Source organism: Panthera uncia, chromosome A2 (assembly GCF_023721935.1).
Source record: "Panthera uncia isolate 11264 chromosome A2, Puncia_PCG_1.0, whole genome shotgun sequence".
Taxonomy (NCBI): Eukaryota; Metazoa; Chordata; class Mammalia; order Carnivora; family Felidae; genus Panthera; species Panthera uncia.
Genome location: NC_064816.1, coordinates 116210830 through 116229947, shown reverse-complemented (window position 1 = coordinate 116229947; position 19118 = coordinate 116210830). Strand labels below are relative to the sequence as shown.

Genomic DNA, 19118 nt, shown 5'->3' with positions numbered 1-19118 from the left:
GGTCACAGTCCTACCCCGGGCCAACAGCAGATTTAGGGTTGAAACCCAGTCCCTGATTTCAGCTCTAGTATTCATTTGTCTATACGGTGATGATGCCATAAAATCCAGAAGCCTGTTCCCTATTATTTTAAAAAATTACCTAATTTAGCATTTCTGAAACAGGCGATCCCCCTAAAATAATTCCCAACATGGTAATAAATAAGAGTGAAAGTGCCTTATTAATAATCGTCCTTGCTTTTGAATCCTTTTCCTGACAAATTAGTCCACGTTAAAAATTCCTGAGCTAGCTTTATGGTCCCCCAGCAGCTCTGACATGAGACGCTCTCCTGCTGTTCAGGGCTGTGCACCCAAGAGATTGTTTTTGTTCCCTGAGCCGAAGCACATCTTGTCCCTGCTCTTCTCGTACAGACCATCTTTGTTTTTTCTTCTTGACCTTTTATTATGAACATGTTCATACATACAGAGAAACTGAAAGCCTTTTACAGCAAACACTCATATACACACCACCTAGATTTTATAATATTTGCTATACTTGCTTTATGACATAACTATCCATTCTTCCCTCTCTCCGCCCACTAATTCAACATTTTTAGGGGCTGAATTTCATAGTAAGTTGCAGACATAGCACTCTTTACCCCAAATGCGTCAACACGTAAGTCACTAATCAGAATCAATAACACATAAACTTTTCATAGGAGGGTAATACCAGCGTTATTCTTGGAATTAAAGAAAGTGAATTTAGTTGACATGTTCGGGTAGTATTCTGAGATCAACAGAATCCACACACCTCTTTAATTTCCTGCTTATGGAGCGTGCCCTCTTTTCTAACAGGCTCCCATTTCTTGACGGGGAAAAAAGTGGCCATGAGAAAGCTGGTAAAAGAGTACCTGCTTATTGTCTCTGCCTTGGCCTTGTCTATCAATTTACACGTGTTAAATATGAAGGCCAAAACGTTTCTTAAAATGGCTCAGGATCAAATTCATCCCAAATAACAGGACTCAAATTCCCTCTTTTTTGCTAACATCTGTACAGTGCTCGGGAGATGGTAGAAATTAAAGACCAATTCTTCCCATATATGAATGCCAGACACTGTTAAGGGCTTTGTATCTATTAACTCACTCTTCAAGTTACTTTTGGTGTAAGACCAAGGGTTGACAAATGTTTCCTGGCAAGGCTAGATGGTAAGTACTTTAGGCGTTGAGGACCATCTAGTCTCAGTTTCAAGTACTCGACTAGTCATGGAAGCATGAAAGTTGCCATAGACAATATGGAAAGGAATGAGCATTGCTGTGTTCTATTAAAACTTTATTTACCAAAACAGTCGACAGGCTATTGTTTGCTAATACCAATGCTACACTAACAAATTAACATTCTTTAAACTCCATTCTTCAAACTCGGTGTCAGAACAACTTACAGTTAGCTCAAAACTCTGAGCTTGCCAGTGGCTCAAAGGCCTTTTTGTTTAATGGTGGGTCAGATCATCTCTTTGTATTTGTGCCCTTCCAACTCTTCTGTACTGGGAAGAGACAATCATTAATTTTTAATCTATGAGAGACTGATGCCAACTTAAAATCAAAAAGAGCTAAGGCAGAAAATGGTTCAATTATTCAGTTAAACAACTCAGAAGACTAAAACACTAAGGGGTCTGATCTGCGTCCCTGAATTGAAAGGTATTGCTGAAGCATCGTTAAGCATGGTCTTTGAGAAGTCATGGAACCCTGAGGGCTACAGCAAGAGCAAAGGGCCAGACCAGAAAAGTGTAATTACAGACTTGGTCGAAATACTCAGGGAGATACGAGAACGATTCATCGAACAATCGATGTGTCATTACCTAGAAGGACACAAGGTGCTGGATGGCAACCAATATGCCTCTGTTCAGCTCCACCAAGGCTCTTCAATTTCCTTCCACAGTGAACGGGGAGATGACACTATGTAAATAAGGAGGAGGGAAGAGATACCACCGCTAAAGTAAAGCTTGCTATTCTGTCCAACAAGACAGGGGGATGCTGTGTATTTAGAGCTAATGTCAAGTGAGACTATGATTTGTTAAAGAACACAGCCAAAGGTGATTGATTACCAATGGCTCAGCGTCAGCCTGGAGACGATGAGGGGAGTGGTAGATTGAGGCAAGGAGGTGGAGCCAGGAGAGTACCAGTGCTGGACTGACTTTCATTAGCAAATTAGTCATCTACAAACCTGAATTGAGAAATGCTCATTAGGCACACAGATAATCCACTGAATGGAGAGACTACTGTCTTGGGATACAGAAACAGAATAATATAATTCAAAGTATTCCTGACATAATGATAATGGATTTGGTATTTTTATTAACGCAAATGGCCATTAAAAGAAAGAGCACATTATCAAAGATGTGTGCATATTCCTCAAGATAAGGAAAACATCTAAAAAAGAGCTGGAACTCATAATAGTACGTACCGAATATGAACACACATGAATATGAAGCATCTTAGAATGGGACTTAAATATTTTTAAAATTTTTTAACGTTTAGTTTTTGAGAGACAGAGAGAGACAGAGCATGAGCAGGGGAGGAGCAGAGAAAGAGGGAGACACAGAATCCAAAGCAAGCTCCAGGCTCTGAGCTGTCAGCATAGAACCCAATGTGGGGCTTGAACCCACGAACCGTGAGATCATGACCTGAGCTGAAGCCGGATGCTTAGCCAACTGAGTCACCCAGTGCTTCTAAATATTTTTGCCTGTAATACAAACCTAATAGTAAGAAGTATAACAAACCGGGCAGTGGGGTGGGAATAGGAAAGCAGGCTAAATTAAGTACTTGACCATACTCATACAAGAATTCATATTTGGCCTCTGCAACATTCCAGGTACAGAAAAGCTAGACATAGCAAAGAAAGGCAAAAGCAAAATATTTTTAAAGGGTGGGAAATAACATCCAGGAGGAAGTACATCCGGATGAAAAACAGAAGGCTACGGGGTGACTTGGCATCTACTTCGAAGTTCATGAGGAGTCTAGCACAGTGCAAGCCAAACAGGAAGCATCATGAGGGGACAGGCATCCTGAGGCTTCTATCTTAGAGTGCAGGGAAGGGAGGAGGACAAAGAAATCAGAGGGAAGGAGAACACTCACACTCGAGCGTGTGTCAAGACGACATCAGCGTTCGTTAAAACACAGATTGCTTGGCCCTATCTTCAAGTTTGTGATTCAGCCAGTCTGGGGTGGGCCAGGGAATCCGCACTTCTGAAAGTTCCCAGGGGATGCTGGAGCCACTGGTCCTGGGACCACAGTGGCGAATCACCAGCTTAGAAGCCCAGTCCTAGGTTTGGTCTGGGTTTGATTCAGACTCTGTCCCTCCTGCGCTGTTTGTCTCATTTCCTCTTGTAAAGTGAGAGAGGGTAACAATCCCCACGGGACTGCTGTGAGGCATAACATGGGTAAAACTCGAACCCAGTGCTCCGGGCACAGCAGGCACTCCGAGTGTGTTCCTTCTATCGCTTGCAATGAAAAGACGGACAAGAAGTAAATAAATGGGCAACATCATTGAGGGCGGACCTTTTAACATAGGGATGGTCTGAAACCATACCACCCACATTTTTCTGACGGCAAGGAGAGTCAAGGTTACAGACCTGTTTTCAAACGTCTCACTGCTTGGCCAGCCGGGCCACACTCCCTGAGGAGATTAGGCTTGCCCAGGGCGAAGTGTGGCTTCACTTTTCTCAGCATTATTTCTCAGTTAATGTTTAACCAGGTGAGTAAATGCAAAGCTTGTCTGTAAAACCTTACTGGGGCACTCAGTGCTTTGTACCCGCTCTCCTTCTCGGATAACTCTGGCCACAACTGAACTCTTGTGGGACCTGACCTCTGAGTCACAAAGCAGGCACACTGGGCACCAGCTACTGAGGAGGCGAGACATCTACTTCCTGTTCGGGTGTGTAAGGTTGGCCCTACAAAATCCAGCACTTTGGCATAACCACTCTGCTGCAGTCTGGCCCCCCCCCCCCCCCCCCACCTCTCATCAACGAGTGACGTATCTTGGGTTCTTACGGCTGTCACGGATTAGGTAAGGGTAACAGAGCATGTGTTGTACCCCATGACGCTATCGGCTGTTCTGTTTTCCTAAAACAACTAATTACACAAGGTCGTCTCAAGTAATTGCATCAAGGAATCCACAAGTTCAAGTTTGACTCTCAGAAATAAAAATCACCCGGAGAGATCAAGGGAGCTTCTCAAGAAATGCTACTTTATTATCAATCACTGTTTAATCTCCCCTTTACCTTCCTTGTTTGGCTTTAAGAAGAGACCTTCTGCCTCTGCCTCAATTTATGCTTCGGCACAGATACTGTTCTTTGATGGCTCTCTCCAGTCCAGCCCACCTGTCCTCTTGGCTCGGAGCCCCTGAGCCTCTGCATTCTGTAGCAGGAGTCCCTTATCCTCTGTTCGTGATATCACCTTGCAAATGACTAAATATTTATAGGTCCAAACATGCAGGGTCTGCATTACATTAGAAGCAGTTCAAAGTAGTCTAAAGAGAGTGACTTCTTTTTTGGAGGGTTATGTATTTTGGTAGATGGCAGTGCTTGTCAATAAGAACTTGAAAAAAAAAAAAAAAGCCCCAAATTTTTGGTTGTGTATTTAGAAAAAATAAAACTCACCTATCTAAAATTTTTTCTAACATTTTTTTTTAATATTTTATTTATTTTTGAGACAGAGCATGAGCAGGGGCAGGGCGGACAGAGAGGGAGACACAGAATCTGAAGGAGGCTCCAGGCTCTGAGCCCTCAGCACAGAGCCCGACGCGGGGCTTGAAATCATCAACTGCAAGATCATCAACTTGAAATCATCAACTGCGACCTGAGCTGAAGTCAGACGCTCAACCAACTGCATCACCCAGGTGTCCCTAACATTGGTTTTATTGAAAAGCTTTGCTCCTTTACTGCAGTAGGTCGGTCTATAACCAAAGCAAGTCAAACTCAAGATGGAAACATATCAAGAAAAGAGCCTGACTGCATTACAGAGTGAACTAAAAGCTTAGGGGAAATAAGGATGAGAAATGCCCTTTATTCTAGGTTGCGTCAATATGAAGGGGAAAAAAAGGAGACCAATGGAGAAAGTCTAGGATGAGAAGAACAGAAATATTTCTTACCAGGGAAGAAACAGCTTTCTGATCACTACACATTAAGCCAATTAAAAGGTAATGGGATTGATTTTTGTTTGTGGCTTGTAGAATCAATCTCATTATGTTAGAGACGTACCTTGTCTAAATGTCTTGAGTCAGTAGAGTTTTAATGTTCCCCCAAATACACATATGTTTAAAAACATTTATTTTCAATGAGTAAAATAAGAAAAGGGGGAGGATTGTAGAATAGTAGAAAACCTCCTGAGTTTACTTTAAATCAGATTCTAAATGGACTTAGTTGAGAATGACATGGTCAATCAATATGGCTTGTTAAGATCTTCCAGATACGACTAAGACAAGATAAATGCCTCAAGCTACAAGACTATAAGACTGTAAAGCCCAGGTATGGTGAATCAAAATTTTAAAAGCATAATGAGAAAGTGAAATGCTTTTGTAGACTGAAAAGAACAATTTTGACAAATAAAGGTACAAGCAAGTAAAATGGGCAGATATTTAGGGACACCCCAAACTAGAGAAAACGGGGCATTTAAAGTGATATTTACAAAGTGAATACAATTCACTAGCAGGTAAAATCAGGTGTTATCGCAATTTGAGCTTGGTCATTATCATCTATACTTGGCCGATCAAGGAAAAAAGCTGGTTCTGGTCATGAATGCTAGAAACCTCAGTTCTACAACTCACTTTTGCATTAAAAAAAAAAAAAAAAACCCAAGAAACTTTCCAAAATATATTATTCTACGGCAAGAGAGAGAGAAAGTAAAGCTGCATGGAAGGGAGAACAATTTGAAGTAATAGTACGCAGTTTTATTTCCCTTTTTGGAAATTGCTTTTTATGATTCCATACTCACACCAGCAATTTCAAAAAGACAAATGACACCGAATCACTTAGTCACAAAAGGATTTCTACTTATTGTATATTCTTTAGGTAATTCTAGCAGAGCTTGACTTTAAACTAGTCATGCAAGTAAATCTTGACGTTTTGGCCTTTTGGAAAGGCCAAAAGAAATTTAGAATATTCCAGGAAAAAAAAATATTAGTCTGTGTTTAAGAACCTTAACATCTGCCAAAAGCCCAAGTCACTACCCTAATAACAGCATTGGGTAAATCTGATATGCTATTAGTAATAGTTTGAGAATTCTAAATTCCGTACGTTAGTGGTCTCCATTTTTTCCCCACCATTTTACCATATATTTACTGATTGCCCACTGCAGCTTGGCGCTGGCTTCAATGCTAGGGAAGTCCACGCAATTAAGACCAATGAACTCTCTGGAGCATGTATTTTCCTGGAGGGAGACGTAGAAGTGACAAGCAGACAAGGACAAGAGAAAGCATATTAGATAGCGTATCAAGGGCTACAAACAAAATAAACAGGGTGATACGACCAAGGAGATCTGATGGTTGGGGCGGTCCCTTTTTTTTTTTTTTTTTAAACCACTCAGCCTGTGTCCTCTCCCTCTTACTCCCCCAAAGGAGGAGAAGAACAATCACCAATGGCAATAAGCAGTTGCCGAAGCAACACCTAGAGCCACCTTCACGAAGCTCAGGAGAGAACACTGCGATGGAGAGGTGCTAATTTTCATGGGGTTCGGGGAAGGTTTCTGTTATTAGCTGAACTCTGATCTGAAACCTGGACATGCAGAGAACACTGGAAAATTCCAGGCAAAGGGCGGATCTGAAGATCCTGTAGTTGCAATGTTGTGGTTGGCTTGATGGAGGGGAGCAGAGGCTAGCCGGGAGGCAGGGCAGTGCGCTCCGAGGAGAATGGTGTAGGCCGGGAGGTGACCCGTACAGGAGCCCCACCATGGCCCACAGGCATAGCAAGGAGTCATGCTTTCATTTTAAGAGCGACAGGAAGCCACTGAAGCTGTTTGATTTATATTTAATAATTATGATCTGGGCTCCTGTTTGGTGAATGGAGAGAGAGAGAGAGAGAGAGAGAGAGAGAGAGAGAGAGAGAGAGAGATGAGGGTGGGAAGAGAGGAGTCTAGGTCTTGGCGGGGGAGAGGGGTCAGTTCTCTTTTGAATGTTAGACTACAGGTGGCCGGTGGGACATCTCCTTGAGGAGGTCAAGCAGACAGATGGAACAAGGTGTTTGGGGCCCAGGGAGAAGTCTTAGTTAGAGGTACACATTTGGGAGTCAACATTCACAGTTCCTTCCTGACCACCCAGGCACCTATTTGGTAATCAATGAACTGCTTTCAAAATGACCGATAGATAAAGGAGGGAAAGGGCGAGAGAATTTTGCATACAAGAAGATGTTTTGAATCTCCTGGCAAGGAACACTCAGGCAATGTTAGTAGAGGGCCAAGTGCGGTGGCTACTCGATAAATACGAATTCACAGCGATGAATCTCGAGAAAGCAGGGAACCGTCATTTCCCTCGCTGCTTACACCCTCTGTTCCTCATCCTCAGTATCTTTTCTCCTGGTGGTTTTGAATTCCTGATCCAGGCATCTTGCTTTGTTCTTGATCCCTGTCTTTTGGACTCTCCCATGCAGAGAACACGGTCATCGCTCCGACTCTGTCCCTAATGACCGCGTCCAAACCTCTTCTTCACAGGTTTCTGAATCTGCCTTGAATCGGGAACACTGAGTACTTATTATGTGCCAAGCCCTATTCTAGACACTTACCACATATATCCCGTTTATAGCACCCTGCCAAGTAGATATTGGCCCTTCGAGTAGAGTAGACCTTCATCTCCCTGAGGAAGTAAGTGCGTGGCTCTAATTAAGTGGTCAGAAAGTGGCACAGCACGAATCCAAAGCAAGGCCAGCTGACTCGGTAGCTGGGCTCCTCTGCCTGCATTCCCAAGGCTCCCTGGATTTTGCCTGCTGAATCCGGTGGTCCCCTCGACTCATCTAGGTCCCCAGCAAAGTCTGTTAGGGGGCTGGTATCTGTTGACGGCCAGCAAGCGTCCAAGTCACGCTGGCCTGTGTCTTTACCCTTGAGCAACAGTGTTCCGTATCTGCGTGACTACAGACCCCGCCGGTGCTTTCACACGAGTCCTCATCGTATTCAGCGGGACGAGCCTAACCTGAGAGGAGCCCCTGGCCTAGGAAGATACGAGCCACCAGAGAGACAAAAGAAATGGGGTACGCTGGAGTAACACAGCGGCGCAGGCTTGCCGGGGACATGGTGGCTGGGAGCAGACAGGCTGAAGACTAAGAAGGAGGGCGGCTGCACTGTATATAGAAGGAAAACATGGCCTCTTAATGGCTGGCTAAGGGGTGAGGTGGCAAAGACAAAAAAATCGTAACTCACGGTTCAAAAGAAATAGCCCTTACGGCGTTAGGTAAATGTGCTAATAAAGCGTCAGTCTCTCTGGCCGCATACTCTAACTGAAGGCTTTCTGACTTCATTAGGCACGTCCCCTGAGCATGCAGGTGCGGCACGGGCCAAAGAGACATTTGCTCACACGCTGCCTGTAGCAGAGGCAGCGGTTTCACAGCATCCAAGAAGAGGCCGTGCCTTCACCTGAAGGAGGCCACGTCCCAGGACGCCAAGCAACGTGGGCAGGAACGATCTGCAGCTCCTGTTGCACTGGAGGACCAAGGGAGCTGAAGCCGCTCCAGTTGGCACTGTCCCTCCAAGCAGCACCTGCTCCTCCAGCAACACGCGACCCTTTACCGCTGGACACCTGGCTGGCTGCACGGGCCCCATGCTGCCTGCCGAGGAAACGGAGCTGATGAATATCCATTTCAGGCGAGGTTTCGTGGTAGAAATGGGATGTGGAATTTCCAGAGGCAAGCAAGCTATGAGTCCAGCATCAACCGGGTAAGTTATTAATGAATTAAGCTGACAAAGGTCGGGAGGTGAAAAGTTGGTTCAAAAGACAGACGAGAGGACAAAAAAAAAAAAAAAAAAAAAAAAAAAAGCCACGCATGCGCTATGTTCTTGAGTGACAGCACACGGTGATGGCTTGTGGCACACAGCTCTGCTTTGCCAAGAGGTCTGTGGCATTGCCTCCTGACGCAAGTGCAACATTAAAGAGATTTGTGGATCCTTCAGACCCCGCTGGACGTCTGAAGAGTTTCAGCTGAATCCTAGGAAGAGCTGTGAAGCTAATCTGAATCTACCCATCTCTACTGCTAACGTTGCACCTGGCTTAGAGGACAAATGACACGGCTCCAAAGATTTTGAGAAGCAAAGAAGTGCGCTCCCTCTCACACGTGCACCCACACATGCACCCACACACGTGCGTACATATGCAGAGGCAAAATAGTAGATCTTTAATTACACACATCATGATTTTGTTCTCTTCTGATATGACATGCCAAGTATCAATAGCCAAGTTCTTTGCTGTCCCAACACCTAGATCAAAGTCAGAACACACTGGGCTTTCCATATATATCTGCTGAATAAATGAACAAATGAGCATTTACAATCTCTTTAGATTTTAAGTTCTGGTACGCAACTTTGCCTAGAGACTTCTTCTCGATACCCCTAGGAAAAGTCCTTAGTTGTGTTCTAATTTTACAAAGCATTCTTTTCATGGAGACGTCTGAATCCCTCTAGCTCCCTGCACGGGCTATGATTTTTCTGCTGGAGAAATACTAAATGCAAAGTAGGATCGGAGGAATTTGTAATAGTTTGTGTCTTACTTGTCTCCCCAGACACTCTATTCCAAGCATCTCATTAAACATTTTGTACTTACCCTATTCCTTTCTTATTCCTTATCTTATTCTCCTTTATTGTTGAACAACAAAAGGACAAAAGTCATCAGGGTCGGTGACAGGACACAATCGGTTGATGAATTTCAGTATCCAACAGAAGTAAAATTTCATGTAGAAACATTTATTAACTAGTGATAAGTCAGCTCTGGGTGTGGATATCTATGGACCGAAGTCTTTGAGACAGGTTCAAAACCAGATCCCGTCAGTCTTGTAGCCAGAAAGCACTGATGTTCAAGGATGAATCTCAAGGGTGTTGGAATGGGAGCCTTTTCCTCCCGATAAGGCAGATGGGACACTTTAAGTGACATCTGCTACTGTATATTTAATCTAAGTCATACTATCAAAAATAAGCAAAGACCCACGGACTTTTGGGTGAAGGGTATTAGTTTGACTATTACAGAAACTGGTGCCAGCATAAAACTAGGAAATAGAACCTTCGCCCTGCCTTTCAATCTTGCTGGCATCCCAGACGATAAGAGAAGTGAAGGAGGCCTGGCGATAGTTCTCTGGGCTGTGAGCATTTTTATGAGTTGATACATTTTTAAGCTTATCTCCAAGAATAAAAACAGTCACTTTTCTTGTAGGGACTTTTTTTTAACGTCAAGTAAATGTGACAGAGCATAAAGGTTTGTTAAATATGAGTGTTGAGGGGACCTAGATATTTATTATTCTCTGTGTTTTCTCTGTTGGAAGCATTCCATAATAAAAAAAAAAAATGATAAAAGAATCCAAACAGCAAGGAAAACACCAAAACACACGTCTTGGGGGTTTTAAAAATGGAGGCTTAATTTGCCTCTGCAATGGTTAAAAACACAAGACCTCTGATTTCAAATTAGTTTGTGAATATTTTTCAAAGAACACCCGATTTCAAAATATAGATTACTTAGGTGTTAAATTTGGTGACGCTTTAGCAAACAGTAATGTAAATCAACTCCCAGGAAACCGGAAAGCCCTCCTATGTCAACATAGTGCTGACAATTCATCATATTTAACAAGGTGTGTTGGAAATAGCTAAGTACTGACCTCCCCAGGACAAATGATCCTCTTGGGACGAGGGGCCTCTTGCTGTAACTGATATACTGCCAAAAAAAAAAAAAAAGATAATTACAATTAGAAAACTACAACACATACCAAAATGTCTTCAAATAGTTCCACCTAAGTATATCTCAAGAACTGCAAATATTTCAAACAAAAAATAAAACAAAAAGGATACAGGCACATTTTTAGACTGAATAAAGTCAGATCATTTATATGGAAATGAGTTACCATGGATGTAAACTGGCAAAATTGATTTTTTTATTCTTTTACAAGGCCAATTTAGTTTCATAATTGTTACTGGCATTGTTCATTTTATGGCTTTCTTGGAAGGTAGGAGTAAAATTCTTCTATTTTAAGAATGGAATTCTACTTTTGAGTATCTAAGCAGTAAGATCACATAATAGGATTCCTGATTTTCCATGATGTCTCCTGACACATCGGGGAAGGACTGGCATTAGCAGAGGAGTGTTATTCTCTGAAATGTCACAGATATGTACAAAGACACCACTGATTCTGTGAGTGGGTAAAACCCCAAGTCCTTTCTCTTTTCATGAGCGCCATTCTTGGCCCACCCATCACCAGGGATTCTCATCTACATGACTAATTCCCACCCATTGTCATTTCTCTTTCTTGGGTCCCTCAATATCTTAAGAAATAGTAACCCTCTTATATCTTGCTTCAAAGACAGCCTTTCAGGCTTGGGTGTGGAGGAAAGCAGGTTTGTATATAAAAATAAAATTTGTCAGCCTATTATCCATGATTTTTCTGATTACAATGAGTGATTTTCTGCTGTTCAGCTAGTCCGGTTATTTTTCTTGGAAGGAAACTATCCCAGGTGCCTGGGCGGCTCAGTTAGTTAAGTATTAGACCCTTGATTTCGACTCGGGTCATGATGTCGTGGCTCATTAGATCAAGTCCTGCATCGTCCTCTGCACCGACAGCTCAGAGACTGTTTGGGATATTCTCTCTCTCTCTCTGCCCTTCCCCGACTTGTGCGCTCTCTCTTGCTCTCTCTCTCTCTCTCTAAAATAAACAAACATTAAAAAAAAAGACAAAAGAAAAAAAGACAGAAACTACCCTCTGCAGGTACCTGTGAGCTCTACCTCTTTGAAAGCCAAGCTGAGAATCTTGCAAAAGGAAGAATTAATTTTAGACCATATAAATGTATGAAAAGTTACAATTCAGTCACGTAAACTATTTCTAGAAAATGTAGTAAGATAAGCAAAAATTTCTGATCTATTCTTAGGTCTAAAAATAAAAAAAGAAATTTTAACTGAGATGCAGATGGTCATGTGGAAACAGCGATGGAGATGATGGGATGTATTCTGTAATTATGGCTTCTCAATGCCTGCCGCTCAACGTGGTTATTTTCTTACCTAATTAAGTGTAGACTGCCCAGCTTTTGCACAAAGAAGGAACTATCTAACCCTTGTATAGACGTTTTAACGTGCCACGTTGCCAAGCTGAGTTGCCCAGGCTAATGACAATGCCTGTGTCACTTAAGGACAACTGTACCCATGTATGGCAGATAGAGACAGAGAAGGCCTCCCGTCAAAGAGAAAACACGAGGAAGAATTGGCCAAAGATACACAAATAATTGTGGACGTTCCACTGACCATCCCAGTAATGCCCATGCTCTCCTTAAATCATGGGAGAGGCTGCGTGGAATCCTTTATACCTCTTGAATCACCCCCAATACCTACTACCCGGTTTCCAACAGTGCTGCTATTAATGAGTGTAACGGGACCCAAAAGGGCCAGTTCCTAAAATCACGGAGTGATAGACCCAAGGGGAATTGCAGAAGCTCCATCCAGAGAAGCCTAACCCCTCCTCTCTTCTCATTGCCAATGCCTCTTGAAGCCAACAGTTATACGTGGCAGTACGGCTGGCTGCCCACCATTTTTAATGCCTCGTTTGGAGGTGACAAAGGAAGTATACATGTTGTAAGACAGGAGCATTTGTTGCTAAGTGTGCCTTTGTAATTCATATCAGCAAATATTTGAACATCTGCTATAGGCCATATACCACAGTCACCATTATATGGAGGCTTTTATGATAAATGGAGAGAAAGGGAGAAGGGAAGGGAACCAGCATATCGAGTGCCTATCATGTGCCAGGGACAATATTTTATTGAATCTTCAGGAGAAATCAGAAAAAAGAATGCTGCATTATTATCATTCTTATTTTTAAGATGAGGGAACAAGCACAGGACAGTTAAATATTTGCCCTGGGGCATCGGGCTATCCTTTTGAGTCCAGAGCCCTGCTTGTTTTTCTATGCCTCAGGGCCTTTGCACTTGCTATACTTTCCACCTGGCTTGCTCTTTCCCAAGGTACCCAAATGGCACCCTCTCTCCCTTCTCTTGAGTTTTAAAGATTTAAACTCCATCTTTAAAAAAAAATTTTTTTTTAAATGTTTATTTATTTTTGAGAGAGAGAGAGAGACAGGGTGTGAGCAGCGGAGGGGTAGAGAGAGGAGGAGACACAGAATCCGAAGCAGGCTCCAGGCTCCAAGCTGTCAGCACAGAGCCCGACGTGGGGTTCGAACTCACGTACCGCGAGATCATGACCTGAGCCGAAGTTGGACGCTTAACTGAGCCACCCAGGCGCCCCCTCATAAAGCTAAATCTTAAAGGTCACGCTAAGGAGCATGGATGTTCTTCTGTCTGAAAGCGGGGTGACGGCTACATTTTTTGAGCAGGGAGAGGACATGATCTGGTCTGTTTCAGCATAATAAGGATAAGACTATCCAGAAGATACAAGTTGCCAAATTAGGGACACCTACTATGTGCCAGACACCTTATCTACATCTTCCCATTTAATCTTCCCAACAAACTTCCAAGGTAACTAGTACCCTTACTGAGAAAGTAGTGGAGATGCCAAGCTTTGAAGAAGCCCCAGGTCACACAGAGAATATGACGACATTGAGATTTAAAGCCCGATTTCCAGATCCCAAGGTTTGGGATTTTTCAGCCTCGCCAGTAGTTCCCTAAAGCAGGAGGTGGAGAGGGCCTGAGCACTGGCAATGCTCACTGACATTCTGGGGAAAAGCCCCCCCAGTTTGCTTTTCTTTTTTTTCTTTTTTTTTTTTATTTAAAAAAACTTTTTTTTAACGTTTATTTATTTTTGAGACAGAGAGAGACACAGCATGAACGGGGGAGGGGCAGAGAGACAGGGAAACACAGAATCGGAAGCAGGCTCCAGGCTCTGAGCCATCAGCCCAGAGCCCTACGCGGGGCTCGAACTCGCGGACCGCGAGATCGTGACCTGAGCTGAAGTCGGACGCTTAACCGACTGAGCCACCCAGGCGCCCCTGTTTTTCTTTTATAAAAGCTCTTTGGAGACTCTAATACCCAGCGATGAGTGGGGCCACTGCCCTTTGCCTCACTGAAAGGAGGATCAGAGGAGGTTGCCTTGGAGGCAGGGAATCCAGAGAGAACAGTATTTTAGTCCCACGTAAAGGAGATCGTGAAAATGTGCATTAAGACAACCCTCTGGTGGGAAGTCAGACAGGAAGGTAAATGGATTGCAGAGGAGAACTGACAGCGCTTAATGATACACTGAATGGAGGGAAGGACCTTGAAACCATGAGAGATTGAGACGCCATTAACACTCACAGAGGACACAGGTGAAGGAACATTCCAGACAGGGTAAAGTCGGTCGCTGTGCCCTCTAAGGACCCTTTGAGGTTTAGTAAAGAGCAATGCGATCGTTCACCAATCTCAAAACCAGGAGCAGTCTGAGCCAGGGGCGACTTTGAGGGAGTCCCTGCAAAACCCTCAATCCAGGAACACCGGGTCTTTTTCCTGGTCCCCGGGCAGCACACATCACTGACCGATCGCTGTTTCTCAGTGAGCAGGTCTCAGGAACCGATCTGTTTGGTGCTGTTCCAAGCAACAAAAGTTGGCAAATAGGCACAGAAGCCTGTTTCCCATCTGGATAATGTGTCTCTATAAAGATAATGAGATGACGACCAACAGCAATGGTAGCCCTATAAAAAAAATGGGCCCTAAATCCTATCTTAGCTTCGAGCAGGGGTTTCAGGCACTCGTTTTCAAGGTTAGCTACAACCAAACAACCATCCGTGAAGAAGAAAAAAAACCTCTGAGGCATATTTAGTACAAACTGGAACATGTCACATCGTCTGAAAGTGTCACTTCTTGGATCTTTTTTGTTGTTGTTCAACAAACACATTTCACAAGCAAAACACGATAACGTATGTCACTTCTTGGGTGGTTCTGTGGGCTAGGAGGTGATACGATGGAACTTGCTGCTATAGCAATGTTCCAAATATGTTCTAGGCACTCCCCGGCCCTCGGCACTCTACAGGACCTCAGAGAATTCTTTGCACTGGAGCCAGCTGTTCGGCAGGGGGCATGGCCACTGGGGTCCATGGAGGTGGAGAAGAGGAGTCCTTGCTTCCCAAGCAACGTGAAGCACATCGAGAAATCCAGGACTCACTGAAAGAATGTTTTACTTTTTCTTCAATAAGAAAAGTGGGTTCATTCTCTAACAGTAATCACCCCACTTGTTGGGGATGCCACGGGAAGGCCTGTGGCCTGGGTGACACTGAAGCCCTGTCCACACCCATTGGCTCCTTACAGACCCTGCAGGAATGGCCTCTTACCAGCTTCTTCTTTATTGAGAGGGCATGAAGACCCAGGAGGCCAAGTCAGCCATTTGCTTGTGACATTGAGCCAGGGCCACCCTGCTCACCGCCCATGTCCTTCCCATTCTTCATGGGAAAAACTCATGGGTGCGAGTGAGAAAACAGCAGGTGTTTTAGAGGTCGTCTTGGCTTAACCTCACCTCCAACCTGCCTCACTGGCAGAATGTCCAGACTTAATGTGGACCGAGCTCTTTTCTTGTCTAATGGCACAGTGAGAGACCCCGGGGATGAGGCTATGTAGCCTCATGATGAAAGGGTCTCAGGTGTAAGTGTGAAAAAGAAAAAAACGACAGGGTATGATAAATTGCAGATTTCCCCCACCAACTCTTCTGATTCAGAAATCTGGGGGTTAGGGCTGAGGATCTGTTATTCTAAATATTCTCCCCAGGCAATTTCGATGCAGGGGGTCAGGGGGTCAGGGTTTTGAGGTTCTCAACTCCTCTTTAGGAAAACAGGCACAAGCTGTGACTGCTCGACCTACCGCCCAGGAGGGTCTCCTGGGAGAGCTGTCAGCACCAGAATCTGCTGTCTAATTGGCACTTGGCCTCTTAGAAAAGAAAGTCTCTCAGAGTATACTCAGGGAGATGGACTTGTGAACTTGTCTGCTTAGGGCATACAGTTCATGTGGCTCCGGCTTAAAGTTTAGAACATGGCTTCATTGTTATTTTTTTAAGTGCACTTAAAGATAGCTTTTTTTTTTTTTTTTTTTTTTTTTTTTTTACGAAAATGGAAATCAACGCTTTCTTGATGACTTCGTTAATGCTTTGTTTTGGGGTCTGATCGTGAATATCAAGGACTAGCTGCAGATACATGATACTTTGGGACAAGATTATTCTTGTCCCAAGACAAGCCCAGTTAAGTGGTAGCATTAGGTTCCGAGAAAGGGAGGGGAGCGGAGAATTCAGGTAGTTAAGGAAAATCATGTGACATCACGGTTCTGACTCAAGACCCAGGCTGATCGATTCCGCTGGCCTCACAACTCGAAGCACAGTGTTTGGCTTAATGCAAAGACTTAATATGTATTGGCTGAATGAGTGATATATGAATGAATGCACAATCTACTTTAAATAAAAATATGGAGGGAGCTGATTTCTAAGGTTCCTATTCCTCTAAATTTCTAAACCAGACATTTGTGGTTGCCTTCCCCACATCCATTTCCATCTTCTCCATTCTAACAGTCCTCCAAATTTTCCAGTTATGTGGATTACAGAGGGTTGGTCCCTGACTGGTTCAGGTCAGCAGCATATTCAACTCTTTGACCGTAATGATGGAGTTGAGAATGGGTAACGCAGGTCGGTCAGGGCTGAGACTCGGTCCTAAGTCTTTGCTAAAGGTATCCGGAAAGTAAACTGTCTGCCTGCTGCTCTTGAATAAGGGAGGTAGTCCTGATGCTGTTGGTAGCTATCTGGGATCACAAAGGGAGAGCCTCCTAATAGTGATGCCCAACCTGAAAAGCAGAGCCAAGAAACGAAGAGATACACAAATGCATATGTCGTTTGAGCTGCTGGAATAAGTCCCTGGACCTTTTGCTTAAGTCATTGAATGTGATGGAGTGGAATATTCTGTTACCTCCATCCAAGAGCATCGCAATTAGCATTAAAACTTAGAAATCGGGGCACCTGGGTGGCTCAGTCGGTTGAGCATCTGACTTCGGCTCAGGTCATGATCTCGTGGTTTGTGAGTTCGAGCCCCGCATTGGGCTCTGGGCTGACAGCTCAGAGCCTGGAGCCTGCTCCGGAGTCTGTGTCTCCCTCTCCCTCTGCCCCTCCCCCGCTTGCGCGCTGTCTCTCTCCTTCTCAAAAATAAATAAACATTTAAAAAAGAAACTTAGAAATCACTTTTTAAAGTGTGTTATTATCAGGTAAGCTAATTTTCTTTTAGGCATAATGTCATAATGGGGACTAATGCCTCATGATAAGAATCTGATACCAAATAAGTCAAAATTAATGTCCCATAATCATCAATAAAAGATAAGACATACCTATATACTTCTACACCAATTAAAAATCACGTTTTTAGAACCACGTCTTATAACATGGCAAAAATGTACTGCCTTCAGTAAATAGAGGAGCAACTTAAAAGTACCAAAAGTCACTAGAGTTAAAAAAAAAAAAAGCGTGCGTGATGGGAAAATGTGCATTCCATAAATGCTATGCTAATGAGCTTGACATCAATACCTAAAATTATCTTTCAAAGGGCTGTTTGTGAACATTTCACAGAAAAGGCCTCGGTGGTTCCTCAGGTTCAAAATGGATTTAACAACAGGTTATTTAAAACCAAGCAAATTTCATGCTCTGGAATTTTTTGGACTTTCAGATCAGGAAAATGCTACAGGTTTAGCATATTTGAATTTTTTTTTAAGTAGACTCCAGGCCCAGCATGGAGTCCAATGCGGGGCTTGAACTCATGACCCTGAGATCAAGATCTGAACAGAGATCAAGACCCAGACACTTAACCAACGGAGTCATCCGGCCGCCCCTGGCATATGTGGATTTTAAAAAGGATCTCGTGAAGCCCTGCAAGGCCCTAAGATTCCTTTTCCGATTCATCCTTGAAGACTCATATACAAATTTAACCCCTCCTATACAGTCTTCTCTAATCTCAGGCCGTGGAAGAGGAGGATACTATGACTGAAGCCATTTGCATTTTAAGTTAATCGCTTTATATCTTCTCCCTTACAAGACCACACATTGGAGAAAAGTAGGGGTCACAAGGTAGTCATTTTTGATTCCTAAACCTTGTTCTCTGACACACAAAAGGTCTTGCCTGCATGTCTGCTGAAAGACCGTATGAGTGGATAGTAGTCTTGGGAATAAGATAGAGTAGCATGAGCTTGGGGATAATACGGTCGGTGAGCTTAGGAGTGGCCCAGTACCCAAACTCAAATAATTTATGGGTCCAGGACAGCCAAAAGAGTTCTTGCTCAGTGATGCTCTGGATAGATTCAGGCAGTGTGGTTCTGATGATGTCGACGGCACATGTGGTGGCATTACTCCCCTCAGTTTTAGAGTTACACATCACTAGAGGCCCTCAAATAGAGCCGGGATGACTATCGGTTGGGCGTAATAAAGAGCAATTTCATATATGCCATTAGGTCTGTATTAAACGGCCTCAGCTATCCCTTCTGTGTCGAAAGTTGTATGATTTCAGAGCAAATGAAAAAAAAAAAAAAAAAAAAGCACGACTTTGGTGAGACCCCCAAACCAGACTCAAAACCGACACACTAGGGTGAAATTGATAGTGTAAACATATCATTAGCAACGTGTTTTCCACCTTCCTTAGGACTCAGAAGCACTTTTAAGAGATATATTGGGTGGCCCAAGGCCTCTTAGCAAAAGGCAAAATGAATTTGAGCCAATGCCATCGTTTTGCTCCCGTAAAGCTCTCTGCGGTGACATTCGCTCAACAAATATTTATCGGCTAGTTAATGTATGCCAGGCTGTGTGCAAAGCGGTGTGCAAAGCACAGTAAGTCATGGAACACCCAGCGCCTCTCACTACAGATATTTTGTTGATTTACTGTCAGAGTTCTTCACACTCCATTAGGAAACAAACAAACAAAAACATCCAATTACTAAGTCATTAGCGCTGCCTTTTAAAATAGAAGATCAGAGTGCAGAACATTA

The 19118-nt window shown here is 43.6% G+C and overlaps 1 protein-coding gene and 1 pseudogene across 1 annotated transcript in view; both read right to left on the bottom strand.

The window, feature by feature from the left end:
• The window catches only part of CHN2 (chimerin 2), a 302150-nt gene that overhangs the window by 124884 nt on the left and 158148 nt on the right, over positions 1-19118 (bottom strand). The window contains exon 3 of the mRNA XM_049642938.1: positions 10811-10866. Coding sequence (XP_049498895.1) covers positions 10811-10866 — 56 coding nt within the window. The remainder of the gene's footprint in view (positions 1-10810; positions 10867-19118) is intronic.
• On the bottom strand, positions 6546-6750 carry LOC125931194 (uncharacterized; annotated as a pseudogene).